This window comes from Macaca nemestrina, chromosome 6 (genome assembly GCF_043159975.1).
Source record: "Macaca nemestrina isolate mMacNem1 chromosome 6, mMacNem.hap1, whole genome shotgun sequence".
Classification (NCBI taxonomy): domain Eukaryota; kingdom Metazoa; phylum Chordata; class Mammalia; order Primates; family Cercopithecidae; genus Macaca; species Macaca nemestrina.
The window spans coordinates 56974818-56999325 of record NC_092130.1 but is presented as its reverse complement, the minus strand read 5'-3'; the positions used below and the strand labels follow the sequence as shown (position 1 = coordinate 56999325).

At 38.9% G+C, this 24508-nt stretch overlaps 1 protein-coding gene across 5 annotated transcripts in view; it reads right to left on the bottom strand.

Moving 5' to 3' along the window:
• LOC105463149 (centrosomal protein 120) overlaps window positions 1-17528 on the bottom strand; it is a 76839-nt gene extending 59311 nt beyond the window's left edge. The window contains exons 1-5 of one of the 5 annotated variants that reach the window (XM_011710108.3): window positions 17404-17528; window positions 17067-17147; window positions 12520-12676; window positions 10188-10302; window positions 6612-6753 (exon numbers count right to left, since the gene is read on the bottom strand). In XM_011710108.3, coding sequence (XP_011708410.1) covers window positions 6612-6753; window positions 10188-10302; window positions 12520-12676; window positions 17067-17115 — 463 coding nt within the window. In that variant the 5' untranslated portion in view covers window positions 17116-17147; window positions 17404-17528. The other 4 variants (XM_011710109.3, XM_011710111.3, XM_024787144.2 and 1 more) reach the window with 4 other exon arrangements.
• Between the last annotated feature and the right edge of the window lie 6980 nt (window positions 17529-24508).

Sequence of the window (24508 nt, the reverse complement as noted above, 5' to 3'; positions counted from 1 at the left end):
GAAAAAAATTTTAAAACTATGATTAATATATGCCTTATAAGGATTTAATGAAAAAAGTAGACAGCATACAAGAGCAGAGAGATAATGGGAGCAGAAAGATGGTAAAGTGTAAGAAAGAATAAAAAAGAAATGCTAGAGACAAAAAAATACTATAACAGAAATGAATGACTATGAGAATTGGTTCATTAGTAGATGGGACACAGGCTAAGGAAAGAATCTCTTAGCTTGATATGACAATAGGAATTTCCAAAACTGGAACGTCAAGAGAAAAAAGACTGGGGGGGGCGGGGGGGGGGAACAGAACAGAACAGAACAGAACATCTCAGAACTGTGAGATAACTAAAAATGGGGTAATAAACACAGACTGGGAATACCAGAAGAAAAAAGAGAGAAAGGAACAGAAGAAATAATTGAAGCAATAATTACTGAGAATTTCCCCCAATTAATGACACACCAAACCACAGATTCAGGAAGCTCAGAGAACACTGAGCAGGATCAATGCCAAAACAAAACTTGCTGCTAGGCATCCCATATAAAAACATCAGAAAATCAAAGCTAAAGAGAAAATATTGAAAGAAGTCAAACAGGAAAAACAAATCTTACTTCTAGGAGACCAAAGATAAGAATTACATCCAATTTCTCAGAAGCCATGCAAGCAAGAAGGGTAGAGTGAAGTATTTACAATGTTGAGAGAAAAAAAAAAAAAACAAAAACCACCACCCTAGAATTCTGTGCCCAGTTAAATTATCCTTCAAAAGTGAAGGAGAAATAAAAACTCTCAAATAAAAATTGAGGGCATTCGTTGCCAGTAGACCTGTGTGCAAGAAATATTAAAAAGCTCTTCACAGACAAGAAAAATGGCATGGGTAAGAAGCTCAGATCTACACAAAGAAATGAACATCATCAGAGAATAAATGAAAGTAAAATAAAAACTTTTTTTTTATTCTTAATTGATCTAACAGATAAAAGGTTCTTCAATTATGTGCATGTGTACGCATGTGCGTATGTATGCTGATGTATAACTGAAAGTAATGATACAAGGGACAAGAAGGAGGGATTAGTAATATTTTATTTTAAAATACCTAAAACAACCTGTGAAGCAGAATTCTGTTATTTGAAGCTGGACCTTCAAAGTAAAAGCAGTATACTGTTATTCGAAATTTGTAAATGTATAGTGCAAACTCTAGGGCAACCACTAAAAAAGTAAAAAAAGAACAAAAACAAAAAAGTATAACTGATATGCAAGAAAGAGAAAATAAAATTAAAACCACAAACGTGGGAAAAGAGTAACAGACAAAAACAGGACTAAGGAACAAGAGAAACAAATACAAAACACTAACAAATAAGGTTATTCACACAACATATTAATAATCACCTCGAACATCAATAGTTTAAATGTACCAATTAAAAAACAGATTGTCAGAGTGGATCAAAAAACAAGATCCAACTATATGTTATCTACAAGAAACCCACTTTAAATATAAAAACAAATATAGATTAAAAGCTATACTAATCAAAAGAAAATGGTAGGAGTTATATCAATTTCAGATAGAAGAGACTACAGACCAAAGAAAGTTAACAAGGAAAGAGGAATACTTCATGATCATAAAGGAGTCAATTCTCCAAAGAGACAAAATAATTTTTAATGTGAATGCACCTAACAGAGTATCAAAATACATGCAGCAAAAACTAACAGAACTGCAAGGAGAAACAGTTGAATCCAACTTGCAGACTTTAACACACACTATCAAAAATGGACAGATCCAGCAGGCAGAAAATTATTGACATAGTTGAATTCAACATTATCAATCAACTGGATGCAATGGATATCTATAGACCACTTCAAACAACAGCAGCAGAATACATATTCTTGTCAAGCTTACATAGAAAGTTCACCAAGACAGAGCAATTCTGGGCCACAAAACACACATGAACAAATTTAAGAATAGTAATCATGTCTACTATCAGGCTACATAAACTAGAAATCAGTAACAGAGATAGCTGGAAAATCCCAAAATACTTGGAGATTAAACATACTTCTAAATAAAACATGGGTTAAAAAAAAAATCTCAAGATAAATTTAAAATATCTTGAACTAAATGAAAATGAAAACACAACAAAAATTGTGAGACACAATTTTTATTTGAGAGTTTTTATTTCTCCTTCACTTTTGAAGGATAATTTCACTGGGCACAGAAATTGTGACATGCAATGAAAGCAGTGCTTAGAGGAAGATTTACAGCATTAAATGCATACATTTGTTAAAAGAGAAGATCTAAAATCAAACATCTAAGCTTCCACTTTAGGAAACCAGAAAAAGAAGAGCAAATTAGGTCCAAGTAAGCAGAAGATAATAATAAAAATTAGAGAAAATCAATGGAACTGAAGACAGGAAATCAATAGAGAAAAATTAACAAAATCAAAAGCTGGTTCTCTGAAAAGATAAATAAAATCAATAAGCCTCTAGCCAGGCTCAATAAGAAAAAAAAGAAAAGAAAAGAAAAGAAAGGATACAAATTGCCAATATCAGAAATGAAAGGGATCACTACAGCGCCTATGGGTATTAAAATAATAATAAAGGAATACTACGAAGATGTCTAGGCCCACAAATTTGATAATCTAGATGAAATAGACCAATTCCTTGAAAGAAACAATATGCCAAAACTCATACAAGAGTAAATAGACAATCTGAATAGGCCTATATCTATTAAAGAAATTGAGTCAATAATCAGTAACCTTCCCAAACAGAAAGCACCAGGTCTAGAAATCACTGATGAATTCCACCAAACATTTAAGGAAGAAATTATACCAATTCTCTATAATCTCTTTCAGAAGCTAGAAACATAGAGAATACTTCCTAACTCATTCTATGAGGCCAGCATCATCCTAATACCAAAATCAAAGACATTACAATAAAGAAAACAAAAAATACAGACCAATATCTCTCATGAACACAAATGCAAAAATCTTCAACAAAATATTAGCCAATCAAATCCATCAGTGTATAAAAAGAATTATAGGCCAGACATGGTGGCTCACACCTGTAATTCCAGCACTTTGGGAGGCTGGGGTGGGAGGATCACTTGAGCCCAGGAGTTCGAGACCAGTCTTGGCAACATAGGGAGATTCCATCTTTACAAAAGGTTTTTAGAAAGAAAAATATACACCATGATCAAGTGGGATTTATCCCAGGTATGCAAGACTGATTCACCATTCGAAAATCAATTAATGTAATCTATCACATCAACAGCCTAATGAAGAAAAACAAAATCACATAATCTTATCAATAGATGCAGAAAAAGTATTTGACAAAATCCATTATCTATTAATGATAAAAACTCTCAATAAACCAGAATTAGAAGGAAACTTCCTCAATTAATAAAGAATATTTAAAAACCTGCAGCTGGCCGGGCGCGGTGGCTCAAGCCTGTAATCCCAGCACTTTGGGAGGCCGAGACGGGCGGATCACGAGGCCAGGAGATCAAGACCATCCTGGCTAACACAGTGAAACCCCGTCTCTACTAAAAAAATACAAAAAACTAGCCGGGCGAGGTGGCGGGCGCCTATAGTCCCAGCTACTCGGGAGGCTGAGGCAGGAGAATGACGTAAACCCGGGAGGCGGAGCTTGCAGTGAGCTGAGATCCGGCCACTGTACTCCAGCCCGGGCGACAGAGTGAGACTCCGTCTCAAAAAAAAAAAAAAAAAAAAAAAAAAAAAAACCTGAAGCATTCAAGATCAGGGTCCCCTCTCACCACACCTTTTCAACATCATACTTAGAGCCTTACTAATACAAAAGAAAAGGAAAAGTATACAGATTAGGAAAGAAAAAATAATTGTCTTTGTTCACAGAGGACATGATTACATAAAAAAGTCTGTGGAAAGAATCAACAACGACGACGAAACGAATTTAAAAAAAGGCCAGGTGTGGTGGCTTATGCCTGTAATCCCAGGACTTTCGGAGGCTGAGGCAGGCAGATCACCTGAGGTCAGTAGTTTGAGACTGGCCTGGCCAATGTAGTGAAACCCTCTCTCTACTAAAATACAAAAATTAGCTGGGCATGGTGGCATACACCTGTAGTCCCAGCTACCTAGGAAGCTGAGGCAGGAGAATCGCTTGAACCCGGGAGACAGGGATACAGTAAGCCAAGATCACACAACTGCACTCCAGCCTGGGTGACAGAGCGAGACCCTGTCTCAAAAAACAAAACAAGCAAAACACACACACACACACACACACACACACACACGAGGTTATAGCAAGGTTACAAGATACAAATACACAAGTCAACAGTTTTCTTACATGCCAGCAATGAACAAATAAAATTTGCATGAACACCCCCAAAAATAAAGAACTCAGATATAAATCTAACAAAATATGTAAGATCTATATGAAGAAAACTATAAAACTTTGATAAAAGAAATCAAAGAACTAAATAAATGGAGTGCATGTTCACAGACAGGAAGACTCAATATTGTCAAGATGTCAGTTCTTCCCAACTTGATCAAAGATTCAACACAATCCCAATAAAAATCCCAGCAAATTATTTTGTAGATACTGACAAACTAATTCTTAAGTTTATATGGAGAAGCAAAAGAGTCAGAACAGCCAATTCAATATTGAAGACAAAGAATAGAGTCAGAGGACTGGCACTGACTTCAAGTCCTACTTGAAGCTACAGTAATCAAGACAGTGTTGCATTGACAAACAAATAGACAAACAGATCAATGGAACATAATAAAGAGACCAGAAATAGACTCACATAAGTAAAGTCAACTGATCTTTGACAAAGGAGAAAGACAATGCAATGGAGCAAAGAAAGTCTTTTCAACAAATGGTGCTGGAACAACTGGACATCTATATGCAAAAAGTGAATCTAGACACAGACCTTACGACCTTTCCAAAAATTAACTCAGAAAGGATTACAGACCTAAATGTGAACTGCAAAACTATAAAAGTCCTAGAAGATAACAAAGGAGAAACCTAGATGGCCTTGGGTGGTGGCAATGATTTTTCAGATACAACTACAAAGGCACAATCCATGAATGCAACAACTCATAAGCTGGACTTCATTAAAATTTAAAACTTCTGCTCTGGGAAAGACAATGTCAACAGAATGAGAAGTTAAGCCACATACTGGGAAAACATATATGTAAAATTCATATCTGATAAAGAACTATTATCCAAAATATACAAAGAACTCTTACAATTCAACAAGAAAATAAACAACCCAATTTAAAAATGGGCCAAAGACCTGAGCAGATACCTCAGAGAAGATATACACATAGTAGGTAAGCATATGCAAACATGCTCAACATCCTATGTCATTGAGGAACTGCAAATTAAAACAACGAGATACTATGATATACCTAGTAGAATGGCCAAAATTCAAAACACTAACACCACTAAATTCTGGTAACAATATGGAGCAACAGAAATTCTCACTCATTGCTGGTGGGAATGAAAATAGCACAGCCACTTTGGAAAGTAGTGCGGATATTTCTTACAGAACTAAACATACTCTTACCACATGATCCAATGACTGAAATCCTGGAAATTTACCCAAACGAACTGAAAACTTCTTTCCACATAAGAACCTGCACACAGATGTTTACAGCAGTTTACAGTAGCTTTATTTATAATTGCCAAAAGTTAGAAGCAACCAAGATGTCCCTTAGGAGCTGAGTGAAAAAATAAACTGTGATACATCCAGACAATTGACTATTACTCAGCACTCAAAAGGAATGGGCTATCAAGCCATGCAAAGACATGAAGTAACCTTACATGCACTTACGACTAAGGGAAAGAAACCAATCTGGAAAAGGCTGTATATGAAATTACTCCAACGATATGACATTCGGGAAAAGGCAAAACTATGGAGACAGTAAAAAAGATCAATAGTTGCCAAGGGGGCTGGGAGGAGGGAGGAATGAATAGGAGGAGCACAGATGATTTTTAGGGTAGTGAAACTACTCTATGATACTACAATAGTGGATACTACGAGTCATTTACATTTGTCAAAACCCACAGAATGTACACCACCAAGAGAGAAACCCAATGTAAAACTATGGACCCTGGGTGACACTGATATGAATGATATATGTTTATGCACTGTAGCATCACCACTCTGGTGTGGCATGTTGACAGCAAGCAGGCTGCAAATACGTGGGCACAGGGAGTATATAGGAGAACTCTCATTTCTCTCTGCTTAATTTTACTGTGAAACTAAAACTGCTCTAAAAAATAGAGTGTATTAATTAAAAAAGAAAAAATATAAAGGTTTTGTTAAACTACAGTTGATAATAGAGAACAGCATGACCATTTTGGGCTTTCCTGTACTCATTCTAGGAAGAAAACTGTCCTAAGTAGCAAATTTTTAACACTATACAACATTGTGCTTTGTTCTATTACATAACAAATAAAGAAAAAAATGTCCTAAGATTTGTAAACAAGAGCTAAGAGCAACAAGTGCTGCATGTGTAACAATGTCACAACACTTGTCTGATGAACAGTTTACACCCTGCATATATCTCCCTATAACACTCCCCCTTCCTAAAGCTCTAGTCCAAAGATGGAACTTCTCAGAGAATGTTTTTAGAGATGATGCACAAACCTTTTCCATCTCGAGGGGGAGCCCCCTTTGCTTTAAAGCTATCCACTGGTGCCTTTGTATCGGTTTCCAAAGCAATACTTATCTGTATCTCAGACTTGAATTTGGTGTATTTATTACTCAGCAACTGGTACCATTTTGGTGCCTAGAGAATAACAAAATAACAAAACACCTACTAGTTAATAAGGGAAAAAAAATATTGGGAAATGCTATATGGTTCTAAATAAATTTCTTGTAGCTTTTCAGTACTTTATCCTCTATAAACAATTTTTTTTCACATTTTTCTCAAAACAAATTAATCCTCCTTAGGAAGCCATCAGCTGAATTTTCCTCTGGAAAAACTATGTAGAAGTTTAAATTGTTTTCTTTGCTTGTCTTCTATGCTTCAAGAGGTAAAATATTAAAAGGAAGAAAGCATAATATATTTCTTTCTACCTTTCACCTTATAGCCCCAATGTCACTCCATCCCTTAAGCAACACAAAAAACTACCAGTTTTCTAATTCCTGAACCTCTATCTTCTCATATTTTAAAAGTATACCTTTTCTTTCTGCCATAGACCTGCTTCGTTCTGCTTATATCAATAAGCAAAGGAAAATCTTGGATGGATGGCTCATGCCTGTAATCCTAACACTTTGGAAGGCCGAGGTGGGCACATCACTTGAGTCCAGGAGTTCAAGACCAGCCTGGGCAACATGGCGAAATCCCGTCCGTCTCTAGTAAAAATACAAAAAATTAGCCAGGCATGGTGGTGCACACCTGGGAGGCTGAGATGGGAGGATTGCTTGAGCGTGATAAATTGAAGCTGCAATGAGCCATGATCAGCCAGCCTGAGCAACAGGAGTGAGACCCTGTTGCAAAAAAAAAAAATAAGAAAAAGAAAAAAGAAAATCTTATTAGTGTTAATAAAAAGCATTAACAAAATACTAAAGTCAAGGACTGATGGAAGAGTGGTGGATTATGAACCAGGTACTTGACTGATATTGAAACAAAACCCTTCTTACAGAATAAAGCATCCTAAATTATTTTAATATCCCCACTAGGCCAACCTCAGAAATTCTAGTACTCAAGACCACCTGAAAAATATCATGCCTACATATATTATTAGTGCAGGAATCACTGGTCAGTGGGAACACCATCTCAATACTTGGAAACAGCATTTTTTACTCTGATAATTTGTTATATAAAGATATAGTAGATAGTGCTTATATTGTCTTTGTTACATAAAGACATTAATAAATGGTGCCTATACTGCTATTTTACATTCAAGTCATGTTTGATAAGTAAAACAGAATTAAGTAGGCCATAAGTTTAAATAAAAATCAACAACCTAATTTTTTAAAGATAAAAACACATAATACAGTTTGTTGATGTATTTCTTATGACAAATATGTTATAATTTTGAATATAAGCCTGAAAGAAAGATTTCCAGCTACTCAGAGAATTGATGACTTTTTCTGTTACATAACTCAGAAAAATAAGTCTGGATTTTTTTCTGTTTATATTTATTTACGGAGAATCAATTTATTTTGAACTTCAAATATTGTACCATCCATTTCAAATATTTATGCTGACAAACAGGAGAGAATAAGCAATACAGCATTTGGTTTAAATAACTGAGCCATTTCTCCCTAACTTTGATTACAAATACATTGACAAATTGTCCTAAAGGACAAGGGGACAAGGAATGCCAAGAGTATTTAAAGGCGTGACCTCATCCCTCAGATACCCTCCTAAGAGGATTTACCTTCTCTGCAACTAAACTGACTGCAGAAGTGTCTTCTAGACACTTGCACGTTACATGAGAGAAGGTGGTTAAGAGAAACATCAAGAACCCAATCAAGGCCCAGGGTCTAAAACTAAAAACGAAAAACCTTTTCAGGATAAGATTTAGGGGCAGAGAGGTAATGAGTACCAAGGATGGGAGGAAAGCAAGTCCTCTTTTAAAGCATTTTAAAATTGCAGTTTCTTTTAAATTATTCCAACCTCAGGCTAGGCTGACTGATCATATGCAAATATCATTGCTATCAGCAGCAAAAACATTAGTAAGAGATAAATTTTTCTTCACAGAATACCAATTTAAGATTCAAATCAAGAAAGGAGTTTTAAATAAAAAGAAGATATTATTTTAATTTTTTAGCTTTTTTTCCCCCTTAAGAAAATTATGACCCAAGACAAGCAGAAACATCACAAGGGAGGTTTCTAAAGGCAGTCACATACGAAAAGGGCAGAAGAGACTTGAAGCCCTAAGCAGCGGCTGGGCGCGGTGGCTCACGCCTGGAATCCCAGCACTTTGGGAGGCCCAGGCAGGCAGATAATGAGGTCAGGAGTTCGAAACTATCCTGGCTAACATGGTGAAACCCCATCTCTACTAAAAATAAAAAAAATTTTAAAAAAACTTAGCCGGGCATGGTGGCAGACACCTGTAGTCACAGCAACTCGGGAGGCTAAGGCGGAAGTATGGCGTGAACCCAGGACTTGGAGCTTGCAGTGAGCTGAGATAGCGCCACTACACTCCAGCCTGGGCAACAGAGCAAGACTCCATCTCAAAAAAAAAAAAAAAAAAAAAAGCCCTAAACAGCACCATATTAAATAATAAAAGTCACTATCACAGGAATCAGGACGATTCTGAGTTCCTTTTCTTGGGAGTAGTGGGGCAGAGAGAGAGGTACTGGTTAGATAACATCAAGTGTGTTTCAATAAGTTCACTTGCTCTGACTGCTATGCAAGGAGCAGGAAGCAGGGAGGCTATTATGATAGCCAAGGTAAGAAACAATAACAGCTAAGTTTGGAGTGGCAGCAGTGAAAAGGAGAATAGCAGAGAGATCAGGAGGGAAAAAACCCAACTGGAATAGGTGGTTATGGGGGAAGGAAAAGGAAAAATGTCAAGGAAGACTTCTGTATTTCTAACTTGTATAACTGAAAGGGGAGTGGCGACAATTCACTGAAGCAGGAAACATTGGAAGAGGATTAACCACCTTTAAAAGGAAAGCTCGGGGGCTAGGCATGTTAAGCTTCTGATAATAGCAACTTGGATACAAGTGAGTTCAGAGACTTTTTTTGAGAAAGACAGTTCTTGGCCAAGAAAATGATTAAAATGTTGAGATTTTCTAAATCTAATTCATAAACTAAAACATAAGAACTGCCATACTGACTGGGTGCAGTGGCTCACGCCTGTAATCTCAGCACTTTGGGAGGCTGAGGCAGGCAGATCACCTGAGGTGAGGAGTTTGAAACCAGCCTGGCCAACATGGCAAAACTCCAACTAAAAAGACAAAAATTAGCCAGGCGTGGTGATGAGCGCCTGTAATCCCAGTTACTCAGGAGGCTGAGGCAGGGAGAACTGCTTGAACTTGGGAAGTGGAGGTTGCAGTGAGCCAAGATTGTGCTACTGCACTCCAGCCTGGGTAACAGAGACTCCATCTCAAAAAAAAAAAAAAAAAAAAAAAAGAACTGCCATGTTAGCTTAAGCCTATGATTGATCAGGTCTAGTATTTCACGTCCTTTTCATCAATCTGTTATCTACTGAAAATAATCAACTGTCTAACATAATCATTAGCAAAACATCAAAAGGGCAATACCTGCTTTGTTTCTTGGGCGGTTCTTAAATCCAGAACGATGTAACCTATGGTTTCCTTGGCTGAAGTTATAGGATCCAAGGCAAAACACTGGAGTTTGATAGGAGTACGTTGCAGCCTATAACAAAACATGTGATAAATAAAATGGTTTTTGCTTAATAAACTTTCTATTAGCCTTGAAAATATTACCTATTATCAAGATAGTTATAATTTTGTTGGATAAAACTATATCTATTTTATATTGTCTAAAAAACTCTTCAACAGGCAAGAACTAGGCCAGGTGCAATGGCTCACACCTGTAATCCCAGCACTTTGGGAGGCCGAGGCAGGCAGATCGCAAGGTCAGGAAATCGAGACTATCCTGACCAACATGGTGAAACCCCATCTCTACTAAAATACAAAAAAAAAAAAAAAAAAATTAGCTGGGTGTGGTGCCACACGCCTGTAATCCCAGCTACTCAGAATCCCTGTATTCCCCTACTGAGGCAGGGGAATCACGTGAACCTGGGAGGCGGAGGTTGCAGTGAGCCCAGATCACACCACTGCACTCCAGCATGGGCGACAGAGCAAGACTCCAAAATAAAAAAAAAATAAAAAAAAATAAAGAGGCAAGAACTATTAATTATATCTACTAACCTCTACACCAACTAAATATTATACAAAACATGTCAACATATTTTACATTCTTTCATCTAAGAAGCCATCACGTAGGTCAATGTTTCTCAAGCTTCTGTAACGTGTAAAACCTTCTGAAAGTAAAAAATTATCATGAATTTTCAGGATCTATTTTATTTTTCTTATACTGCAACATATATAAAATTAGAAATACATGCTTATAGCTCTTTTGTAGCTAAACAAACAGGAATATAAAATAAATTAAAATTTAAATTAATAATTTAAGACAATATTCTGAAAGAATGATATTGGCTTGTTTAGCATGGGCTCTGTTTTAGTTGGGAACCCCTAAACTGGCTCATGCATTAAGCTGAATAAATTTTGCCACTGCTTTTATCTAGTGGAATTATTATAGAACTGCACTTAGCACAAACTCATCACTTATAAATTCAATTTATCTGTATTTTCTCAGCCTACAACAATCAGAGTGGTACTAACCTGGCACTAACAAAATGGAAGCTCTAACAGCTCATAGCAGGACTCCGTTACAGACACCACTAAAAGGAAATCCAACATTGATATTCTCTAAAGATGCAATAATTCTTCAAATAAATCCATGGACTACTCTAGCAATAGAGGCAAATTGAGTTTTCCTTGCTTTAACTTTCCATTTTGATTTAATTTAGTACTGAGAACAAGCAAGTATTAAAGTGACAACATGTTTCCCAGAAGAAAATAATTTTTAATCCTTTAATAAATAAGAGTATTGCTTTTATTGTTGTTGCTTGCTTCCAGTCACAGAGTTCACAAAAAAATATATGCTATAACTTTAAGTCTATTTTATATACTAATAAAGTGGTTTTGTTTAAAATCAAACATAAATTAATTAGAAAGAAACCTTGATAGAATTACTTTCATAGCTTTTCACTGGATACCCTTCTATATATCCTTGGCAAGCCAGGTAAATATACAATAAGTAAATTAACAGAATTAATGAATTCCAACCATATTTAGTACTGAGTAGGTATCATCAAGGTATTTCTAGAATATCTACTGTCTCACACATAAGGAAAAAAAACCCCAAACAGCTCAGTGTAAGTGTAGTGTAAAAGCTTAGGCTTTGGAGCTGGACTGGCTGGGCTCTACCACTACTAAGCTAACAGACTCAAAGCAAGTTACTAATACTTAACCTATCAGGCCTCAGTTTCCTCATCTATAATACAGCGGAAATAAAAATACCAGCTTCATAGTGTTGTTCTGATATTTAACTGTTTTTGTTGCAAAGCACTTTAAAAATTTCCTGTCACATTTAAAAAAACACTCAATAACTGTAATTATTACTATAACATAATGAGAGATACAAAATTTATAGGTTGAACATTCCTGATTTGAAATGCTCCAAATTCTAAAACTTTGAGTGCTGACGTAATGCCACAAATGGAAAATTCCACACACAAGCATTTAACACATACTTCATTTTATGAAAAATTTATTTAAAACATTATGTAAAACTACCTTTGACTGTGTATAATGTAAAACACAAATAAATTTCATGTTTAGACTTGGGTCCCATCCCCGAGGTATTTGATTATGCAGATATTCCAAAAATCTGAAACACTTCTGGTCGCAAGTATTAAATACTCAACCCGCATTTATTTATAACAGCCTGAAAAACAAGAAACCAATAAAGAAGCTACTTTAAAATGAAAATGATAATCACCTGTGCTGATGAAGTGCCTTCCTGTCAATTTCCCAGGCTAACTCAGTAGCAAATTCTGGCTGGTCAGTGTGGTCCACAGGATCAGTAGCCAACTGTTCTCCATCAAACTTTGCTTCCACTACAAGCATATGCTTTGGACGTTTGGGGAAATGGCGACCTGGAGAAACAGAATATACAGATTAATCAAAAGTGTACAAAAATCAAACAGGATCATTTAGCATGTGTTTTTTTTGTTTGGTTGGTTTTTTTTAAGATGGAGTCTTACTCTGTTGCCCAGGCTGGAGTGCAGTGGTGCAATCTCAGCTCACTGCAACCTCTGCCTCCCAGGTTCATGGGATTCTCCTACCTCAGCCTCCCGAGTAGCTGGGATTACAGGCGCATGCCACCAAACCCAGCTAATTTTTGTATTTTTAGTAGAGACAGGGTTTTGCCACGTTGGACCTCCTGACTTCAGGTGATCTACCCGCCTCGGCCTCCCAAAGTGCTGGGATTACAGGCATGAGCCACCACGCCCAGCCTAGCATGCGTTTTTTAAAACTAGTATCTGTTAAGTGTGGTTGACATTCCATAAGCTACCTCACTAATGCAGGCTCACATATACACCCACCTTCATAATTCATAAGACACATGAATCAAATAGAAAGCTATAATTTACAAATATGTGCTTCTCAAACATTAGTGTGCACATGAATCACTTAGGGACCCTGTTAAAATGTAGATTCTGACTCAGTAGATTTAGGGTGGGCCTAAGATTCCACATTTCTAACAAGATCCAAGGTGATGTGAATGCTGCTGTCCTTGGTTCACACTTTGAGTAGGAATGATCTCAACAACATCTGGAATTAAAGACTTAATGTGATTACATGAATTTTAGATATTACTATAGCAGTACTTAATAGAGAACAGTCATCTGAAGAGCTGGGAAATAAATTAGTAAAAACAAACTTGTCTGCATCTTAATTTTTCCGTTAACTCAGTTAAGAATACTTTCCTGGTGAAATCCTGTCTCTACTAAAAATGCAAAAAATTAGCCGGGCGTGGTGGCACGCACCTGTAGTCCCAGCTATTCGGGAGGCTGAGGCAGGAGAATAGCTTGAACCCTGGCGGCAGAGATCACAGTGAGCCGAGATCCTGTCACTGCACTACAGCCTGGGCAACAGAGCAATACTCTCTCTCAAAAAAAAAAAAAAAAAGCATACTTTCCAAATTAGCTAAAGAAAAATAGCCACATAGATTCCTTCATTCTATTCTCAAGGATAACATTGTATACTATCAAGAAGTATTCAAATATTCTATCTACACATCACTTTTCATTTGTACTGCTAAACCCCATTTCATCAATGTTTACTGAAGACATATTCAGAGTCAGGTATTATATCAGATGGTGGAGTGCAAAATGAGTAAAACAGAGTACTTGCTCTAAAAAACCTGAGGGTCTAGTTAAGAGAAACAACCAAAAAAACTGAAAACAGAAAGCTAAAGAACATCAACGAAGAAACACTAAGAATCTTGCCCTGAGTCAACTAGTCCTCCTGTTTATAAATCTGGTAAGGTGGATCCTAGTGAGGGGAATTTTATCCACTGATTAATAAAGAAATCCCTGCTGCTACTCACTCTGGCGCAAGCTACTTGTGGGGGAAGTGTAGGAATTAAGCTGTTAAAAAGACCTTGACTCTAACCTTGTGAGTTTAAGCCTGAGGCTCTCACTGAAACTGTATTGGGAGTATTAACACACATCACACAGCTCTCCCAACTAGCATTAACAGAGGCCCCTCTCAGGACCTCATTTCTGCTGCTCCAAAAGATACCCAGCTTCCTCAAATGAAATGTCATATATGTCAAAGAACCTACATTTTCCATATTATTAGAACCAACAGCTTCCAACAAGCTTGAGAACAGAGGATGTGAAGTGGAACAAACAGGTGCCTGCCTTGCAGCGGAAAGTGATACAGAGAGAATAGAAACCGTCTTCTTCCTCCTTGGAATCTAGTACATAGCCCAAATTTTGTACATGGTAAAAGCTTAACCATTTTCTTTTGAATAAAGGGCATTTCTAAAAGTGTAGTCAAGAAATTGCAAGTAACTCTTAAGGGCTATAGTCCCGAGTCCTCCGCCAATCCGAAGAGCTGGGAATACATGAGGGGAAATGAGACTGAAAAGGTAGGCAAGAGGTCTACCACAAAGGGCCATGTATGCCATTCTGAGAAATACAGACATAACCCTTTACGACACTGAAGGACTTTAAGAAAATCAGATTTGCATTTCAGAAAGATTATCCCCAGTGAGTAATGGAGGAAGTCTAGATGTTTCTGGAAAGGAAGAAAACATTCAAGAATCAGACTATTGAAAAGATTATTACAATAAGTTAGGTGGATGATGAGCGCCCCTTACCAAGGCACTCACAATGGAAACTCATTCATTCAAAAACTTACATGTAGAATCTATTATTATTCAGAAATAAAATCAATTTTACATGGTGACCATCTGGAAGTTAGAAATGGAGAGTGAATCCAGGCTGAGGATGACTCCTAGGTTCTTGGCTTGAGGCAACAGCATGGTTATGATGAATGGAAATACAGTACAAACAAAAGAGAAGAATAGTTTGGAGGAAGGACCACATGCTAGTTTCGGGTATGTTTGTGGTAACAACCTAACTGACATCCTTGACTCCAGGTTCTCTTCCTTGCACACTGCTACTAAACTGAACTCGAGAAAAGCATTCTATTTAGGAATACATGAGGCCAATCTATTTCTTAGAACATTAATTCTAAACTGGCTTTCAAGGCCCATTTGCTCTAGTTGTACAAGCTCATTTCTTACCATGACATTTCTAAATATTCACCCTGGTCATCTTGCTGATCTTTTCAATGTTCCACCCACCATGCTCACCCTGGCACAAGTTACTTGGTTGGGAATCAAGCTGGTCAGAAAGACCTTGACTGCTAACGTTTTTAGTTTAAGCCTGAGGCTCTCACTTGAAACTCTGTATCAGGAATATTAACACACATGGCAGGGCTCTCCCAGTTAGCACTAACAGGCCTCTCTCAGGACCTCATTTTCTGCTGCTCTAAAACCAGCTTCCCCAAATGAACTGCATGTATGTCCTGGGTTGTCAGATTGGCCTGGGTCGTCCATAGAATTCAACTGTCACATATCTAAAGCTCACTTATTACTTAAAGAACTTCAGCCATCCCGCCCACCCTACCCTCAAACCTTTATTTACAATCCATATCACATATTTTAAATATCATATTATACCCCAACATATTGTGTCCTGTGATCTCCCCACATGGACAGACCTCTACATCCTTGGAGGGAAAGTAGATGTTTGTTTTCTCATAGCATGGTCAGTTTTAAGTCTAAAAAGTGTTGTTAACCAAATTTGAAGGTTATTTCAGTCCTGCGTTTTTAAACAATAAGTAACCTAACAGCTAATAGTGCTCCAAATCTTTATGGCTTCTGGTCAGTCTCTTGTCCCAAAATTCAAAGATTAGGATTACAATGTTTCCTTTGCTCTCGTCCCTCACACAGCGCCAGGCCTTTATAAAATACTCTCCCATGGGGGAAAGAATGCAGCCAGGCCTCTGCTCTGGCTCAAGATGACTCCTTCTTAACATATTATTCGTAAAGTGTCCTCAATTCACCTGTTATCTCCTCTGCTCTCCACTTTCTTGCAAATCTGTTCTCCAACTACACTGAATGTAAGCAACATTTACTGAATGAATATAATGAAGCAAGGCAAAACGTGTCTTGCTTTTCCATACTTGAAGTGCTCTCTGCTCTTCCCTTTGCCTGGAATGCCCTTCCCTTTTTCACCTGACAAATTCCTAATCATCTGTAGGACCCAAAAAAACGCCACCTCCTCTGGTGAATCTTCCCCAGTTTCCTCAGACAGAGGTGGTCATTCATCAGGGTCTTTCATATCCCGATGAATTATTTGCTGACACACTCTCCAAGCTACATCCTTAGCTTTTTAGAATCAGGACTGTTATTATTACATTCCCAGCACAGTGTCTGACACTCAATGAGTCCCCAATAAACAAATGTCATTCACCCAAAACACACTTTTTAAGAAATGTATAATATACCCTCTTAAGAACTGTAGTCCCCTGAGTCCTCCACCAAGACGTGTAAAGGCAATTGCCTCCGCAACACTCTGGAATTGCAGGAAACCTGTATTCAAGTCAAAGCTCTTACAAGTGCTATTATTGGGAACCGCTGATCAAAACGCGCTTCTCAGGACCACGTTCAGCTCATATATAAAAGCCATCGACGTGCTGCTTTGGATGAAAATCGTTTTCTCTAGATTCTCTGGGGCTATGGCTAGTCACGCTAAATATCACTTATTCCTAATAGCGCTCATATCCCTGGAGAGATTTTTAAATCAATTGCCTAACAGACTTCACTACGTACAACTTTGAACAAGTCTGTGGGGACCATAAAAACACAGATGACAGGGTTCTTAAGGTTAAAAAGGCCTCGGTCCCACACTAATCTTTTAAAACTCGGGAGGCAGCAGTTGCAAAAGCAAGCCTCAGGCCGCTCACCTTCTAGGATGGACACGACGATGAGCAGTTGGTCGGATTTGGAGACCATGGTTGCGGTGGGCGGTCTGGGGGCGAAGTCGCCTGGGGGGAAGTGAGGTCCAGGTAAGTCGCGGGTAATCTGAGACCCCAGGCGGGACCCCCACTGCCCGCCCCGGGTCCCGGTCCCTGATGCCCGGACCCCGCTCCGCAGCCAGGTCCCACCGCCGTCTGCTGCAGCGCGCCCGGCTCCTCTGCCCCGAGCCGCCAGCCCAGACCCTAACTCTGCCCCGACTCAAGGAAAAAGCCGCTCTGCAGCCCTGCCAGTCTGCAGGCAGAGACTAGCCCGCCGCCCGAGGACCTTTTGCCGCCTGCGTAGCCGCTTTTCAAACGCCCCGGCGGCCGCAGCGGCAGCCGCCGCGCCCAGCTACCGCCTAGCAACCAGGCCCGCAGGCCCAGTGCCCAGGGGAGGTTGGAGGACAAAGGGTGATAGAGACAGAGCAGTCAAGGCTAGAACGTCCGTCAGCGAGCTTCGCCTCCCGCCCTTTTACGCTCTGTTCCAGAGCCCTAAGGGGGACGCCTTCATTACCTCACAGCGCCCTCTGCTAGCCGGACGGGGAGAGGCGGACGACTTGGTGTGGGACCAGCTGCGCAGGCGCACTACTGCTGTAAACGCTTCCTGAAACTGCGTAGCCTATAAGGAGCAAGAGTGTAGCGTGTTACGTGCTTTGTGCCTCAGCGACAACCTGAGAGTTGTGTTAGTGGGAATTAAAAAAACAAAAAAACCTAGCTTAGTTGAGGTACCCAGTGTCAACACTGCTTTAAAAATTAAATCACAGAAAAATAATAACTTAAATCTAAACTCTAAAGTCCCTAAATCGTGCTCACGCGGCACCTCAAATTTCCAACCTTTGAAAACAAGTAGCGTCAATACGGTAATCACAGTACTTGTTGCAGCTGACGTAAACTCCCCGAGAATTTCCTGTCCTTAGAAATTCCCCCTAAAACAAAAACATTGTCACGTGGGCAATGAAATATAAAGGTATAGGTTCTTCCACCCCCGATCACAAAGTTACTAGCAAAGTCAAAACCAAACATAAACAAGGCATTGAGATGCTGTCTGCCGATCCTTTCCACTTAACGTCTCCCAAATTCAGACTTAAGAAATGGTTCAAGACTTGTAAAGGGAACGGCCTCCTAAATACTACTCAAATTGCATGAAGCATGTATTCAAGTCAAAGGCAAAATTCTTTTGGAGGTTATCTAGCTTGAAACCTAAATAACCATACTGGTTGGAGCGATCGTGGACACTATTATGTTTGGGAAAGATTCTGCTTCAGAAAACAAAAGTAAATCATAATAGAAAAATAAAGCTGTAGAGATGGCACTAGGTAGTGAACATAAGTCCGGCTTCTCCTATTACTTTCTTGTTTTGTAAATGTAGAAGTTATTTTGAGAGCAAATAATACAACATCACTATTGTTTTCTTCTTCCTCTTCTTCTTCTTTCTTCTTTGCTTTCTGCCCAAAAGAAAAGGAGAAATATGTGGAGATTGGACTAATTACTTCTAAGGTCCTTTCAGGTCCTGTCACAGGCATTCTTAAAATGAAGCACTATTCAATGTAAAATCAAAGTAATGATCTACTTTGCATTCATCATTGAACAATGCATGATTTTTGTGGAAGATGTCAAACATACTTTAAAGAAAGCAGAATGATATAATGAACCCCCAGGTACCCAGACCCCAGCTTCGACAATTAACAACTTAAGACCAATCATCTTCATCTGTTATATTATTTTTAAGGAAATCCCCAACATCACATCAATTCATTTTTTTGGATACGTACTTCTAAAAGATGAAGACTTTTTGGCCAGACGTGGTGGTGGCTCACGCCTGTAATCCCAGCACTTCGGGAGGCCGAGGTGGGCGGATCACTTGCATCAGCAGTTCGAGACCAACCTGGCCAACATGGCAGAACTCCGTCTCTACTAAAACTACAAAAAGTAGCCAGGCGTGGTAGTGCAAGCCAGAAATCCCAGCTACTTGGGAGACTGAGGAACAAGAAAACTGAGGCACGAAAATCGCTTGAAATCAGGAGGCAGAGGTTGCAGTGAGCCAAGATCATGCCACGGCACTCCAGCCTGGGCAACAGAGAGAGACTCAGTCTGGGGAAAAAAAAAAAGATAAACACTTTTTAAAGAATCTTAAAATATTAAATATTTAACCACAATCCCATTGTTACACCTAATAATTAACAAAAATTTCTTAATCCCATTAAATATACACTGTTCAAATTTCTCTGATTGTCTAATAATTTTTTTGCAGTTTTTTTTTCAAATCAGGATCCAAACAAATTCCAAAATACAGTGATTGGTGTGTCTCTTGTCCTTTTTAATGTCTATGGTTAGGCTTTGTGCCCTGACTCAAATCTCATCTTGAATTGTAATCCCCACAACCCCCACGTGTCAAGGAAGGAACCAGGTGGAGGTAATTGAATCATGGGGGTGGTTTCCCCCATGCTATTCTCCTGACAGTGAGTGAGTTCTCAGGTGATCTGATGGTTTTATTAAGTGCTCTTCTCCCTTTACTCACTCTTCTTCTTGCTGCCTTGTGAGGAAGGTGCCTTGCTTCCCCTTTACCTTCTGCCATGACTGTAAGTTTCCTGAGGCCTCCTCAGCCATGCTGAACTCTGAGTCAATTAAACCTCTTTCCTTTTGAAATTACTCAGTCTTGGGCAGTTCTTTATAGTAGTATGAAAACAGACTAACGCAGGTACCCAGTCCTACTTTTTTTTCTTGAAATTCTTTATTGAAGAAACTGGTCGTGTCTGCAGTTTACCAGTCTAAATTTTGTTGTATAATACCAGTGTTGTGGTTTAACATATCCTCTGTTGGGAGGTCTAATAAATACGTACACATTAACAACACTTAAAGATTAGGAAACAAATTAACAACAAGCAAATATAATGTTATCAGTGGTGTAAGCCAGTACTCAGCATTATAGACAAAGAGAGGCCCAAGTACCTCTGATGGATAGAATACCCCAGAAGATCAGCGTTTGGGACCTACCTCTGCTATTTGCATGCCAGGTGACCTTAAGCAAATCACTTTACCTCTTTGAGCCTCAGTTTCAGCTATAAAATGATAGTATGCATGGTTCTTTAGTACAGGACTTAAATGTAGTAAATGCCACCTAGTTGTTATTTTTTTATATGAACAATCTCAGACCTTTAAGTAGTAGCTGTGAAAAGAGCCAGGAACTGTCCATCAGCATACCTTGTTGTTTTGCTTTAGGATATCCAGAAGGGCTTCAAACCTAGATTATAAACCATTACTGTATGCCATAGAATAGTTTTAGGTCATAAAAAATCTGACAATTATTAAAATTAAAGAAACGAACTTTTTCATGTAGTAAATTTCACATGATTCCCTTTATTTGGATTTTCCTCATGAACAACATTATTACTCCTAAAATCACTTCAGCACAGCTACTGAAAAGTCACCAATTTAGTTGGCCTGGTGCTGTCTTTAACAGAATGTACAAAATCAATGATACAAAATTCCCCATCTAGAAATGGAATTATAATCCTATCATCATCTATACCTGTTATTCTATAATCTAATTTCCTTTCATATGTGATATTAAACAGTAGTGACTTCGGTTCTAGTATAAATCATCACATTTAAGCTTAGATTTATGAGGGAAAATCTTGTTATAAGTTTATAAAGTACCAATTACTGCCTTAAAATATGAAAGTAAATGCTAGTAACATGTAATTTTTATCTATAAGACAATATGAGATTTATTACACTATAAGCTTATAAATTTAAACTGACAGGTTTTTTTATTTTATTTATTTATTTTTTGAGATGGAGTCTTGCTCTGTCACCCAGGCTGGAGTGCAGTGGTACGCTCTTGGCACACAGCTCACTGCAACCTTCGCCTCCAGGGTTCAAGTGATTCTCCTGCCTCAGCCTCCTGAGTAATTGGGATTACAGGTGCACACCACCACATCTAGCTCATTTTTGTATTTTTAGTAGAGATGGGGTTTCACCGTGTTGTCCAGGCCGGTCTCAAACTCCTGACCTCAGGTGATTCTCCAGCTTTGGCCTCCCCAAGCGTTGGGATTACAGGCATGAGCCACCGCGCGTGGGTGAAACTGACAGGTTTGACTAAAGGCTTGATTCTGAATTCATTAGTTTGTCAACCTAATAACTAATCATATTAGGTGGCTTTCTAGTTCCATAACTTTCTATCAAAAAAAGAACAAAACAAAGCATTTTGACATATTTTAAGCCTTTCTTTGCTGTAGCTATTTTACCTTTTGGGAAAACATTTTACTTTGTAGTAGTTCTCTATATTTTTTCTCTTTAACCACTTCTGTCGACCACCACAGGAGGAATTATGAGCTATATTTCTCTTCCTCAGCCTTTTCCACTGTATACACAAAAATACACATACACTTCGTAAAATTTTAGGCAAGCTCCCAAAGACTAATAAAATTAGCACGTCTATTGAATAATTGCAGTTTGTAAAAGCTTGGTGCCAGACCCAACTTCAAGAGGTGCTTCTAAAATTACTACATTAGAAAGAGGGAATGGGAGTAAAAGTGATAACTAATCCTCATCGCTTAGTGTCAAGAAGACAGAACCTTTCAATTCAGGATTTACTGTAATTAAACTTGGCAGTTAATTTGGGCATCTTTGATCCCTGGAAGTAGGGCCTCTATCATCTATCATAAGAGAGGCAGGATAACCCAGTATCAAAGAGCCATATGTCCCTGAATTTCAAGTAGCATGACTTATGAGCTTTGTGACTTGGCCAAGTCACTTATCTCTGAACCTCAGTTTTTCCATCTGTAAAACAGGTTATTAGTCCTTTCCTCACATGGTTTTTGTCAGAATTAAATGGGATTGCTTCTGTGAGGGACCTAGGCCACTATGAAATCTCCAAATGTGGTAGCTAGTTTTATTGTTAGTATGGAGGGATAATTTGTTGTGGGATTATTCTGATATTTGTTCCCTTTCTTTGGTTCTACGAAGTTAACAGACCCTTTATATTCCCTCACCTTGGCCTATATTTATGTTCTATTGGTGATATCCCCAAAACAGCTCCTCTCTCCCTGGCTGCTTTTAATTTTTGTGGGCACGTAGTAGGTATACATATTTATGGGTTATGTGAGATATTTTGATACAGGTCTGCAATGCATAATATCTCCTTGACTTCTGTGAAAGACCACAGTAGAGCATGCCAAAGTCAAACCATCCTGCAGGTCAGGTGTGATCAAGTAGTGAAGCGGGGTGAGGGCAGAAGTATGGCACACAGCTGTCTCAAGGAGGAGCCCTGCTCTGCTCCAGCTGATCATTGCCATGCAATAAGACAGATTGTAAGTTTCATAAGGAGATAGAATTATAGATTTTTTATGTGAACTCATGCAATTTTTAAATGCCAGTAATGAAATTTAGTTTAAAAACAAAAAGCAGGCCAGGTGCAGTGGCTCACACCTATAATTCCAGCACTTTATGAGGCTGAGGCAAGCAGATCACTTGAGGCCAGGAGTTCAAGACCAGCCTGGCCAACATGGCCAAACCCCATCTCTATGAAAAATACAAAAATTAGCTGGGCATGGTGGCGCACATCTGTAGTCCTGGCTACTCAGGAAGCTAAGGCATGAGAATTGCTTGAATCTGGGAGGCAAGGTTGCAGAGAGCCAAGATTGCATCAGTGCATTTCAGCCTGGGTGATAGAGCAGGGCTCTGTCTCAAAAAAACAAAACAAAGCAAAATAAAACAAAAAACACTGCATGAGCCAGACCAAACACTTCTGCCAGCCACAGGTTAGTTACCTACAGCCAAATTCATTGAGATGGTTGTGATAGGTGTCAGGGGAAGAGAAAAGAGAGCAGTAAATAAAAGAGATTGCCTACAGCTAGGAAGAAACAGGATGAATGAAAGTATAGTGGAGACCAACATTCCACTCCTTGGCAGAGTCTTGGAGAGGGGACAGACACAGAAAGTGGCCCTGTGGGAACCCTAGGGAAGTGAGACGTTAGGTCCTGGTTTATCATCCTTGGCATAGATTCTTATGCCCCTAATTTGACGGACTCAGCAGGTTGGCTTGGATATTAGTCAGCTTATCAGTGACCAGCAAGGCAAGAGCCAGCAAGGCCTCCCCCAATATTTGCTCTGTGTGAGAACTCCAACAACTTTGCCCAACACTATGTATGTGGAGAGGGAAGCCCCAGTGATTACTGAGATTGAATTTCCTGTTGATTGGCAGAAGGAGATTGGGGTTGAATTTGAGTATAAAGAAAAGCAACATTTCTTGCACACTCTCCTTTGTGTTCTAAGCTTCATGGGATAACTTTAGGCTGAGATGAGCATTGAGCCACTCTGTTGTGGTGTGTGTCACAGTGGCTCTCCCTGAGGCAAGGTATAGAGTGGAGGGTGGGAGAATGCCCCCTACTCTATGGAGGAAAGGCAGAGGTAGGGACATTCTGGAACTGTAGCAAAGGGTTTCAGGCCAACAAAAAATGCTACTCAGGTTTGCTTTGAAAAAACTATACCATTGGCAAAATGACCACATTCTAGAGACAGCTGACTTGTGAACAGGTTTCATTTTAGGAGTAGAGATTGGAACAGATGGTAGATGCTGGAACCCCTCTCTGTAACACTGTGACATTGAGAAACACTACATGACATTGTGGGACTTTGATTCACTTATTGTGTAATGTTTGATGTGTGTGGATTTTTTTTTCATCCAAAAATCTTTCTTTTGACACACTGGAGCCAATAGCAGAGGAAGAGCTGGTGCTGGCCTACTCAGCTCTCTGGTGAAGAAATTCCCCAGGCTCTGGGTCAGTGTTTGGGCCCATAAAAGTCTGATCTCAGTAAATGGCAACAAAGAATCTTCTGTACTACAAGCTATCTCTGGCAGAAGGGTTCTATTTAATGCTAACATTACAAGTACACCTGAAGGTTATAAGACTATCCCCTACTTCTCTGTGTTTCAAGGAACAAAATAGATAAATAAATAAATTATAACAACAGTCAATAATAACCCCCTTCCCCTTTGAATTCAGAGGAAGTTTCTAAACATACAATCTGGGTTCAGAGACGAGAAAAGCCTCCATCATACATTAAGCAACTGCACAAGAAGCTTCCGCAGCCAGCAGCTAGTAAGCTGAGTCACCCATTTCACTAGGGGTATAACAAAGCTCTATCCCTTGACTATCGCATCAGCCACAAAACTGTTCTTCCTGAATTATGGTAGGTGTTTCTGCTGCCAACATAATGCTTTGTATTTGCATAAATGTGTACGTTTCTAAGCATCTAGCAAGTGTAACAGTTAACAGGAAGTTGAATGGTGACTTTTATTTATTGCCTTAGTGTTACCACCTATGACCCAAAAGATGACACAGAGGTGGTGTTTCCCCCTTCTCTAAAGAACACCCAAGGAAACTGAG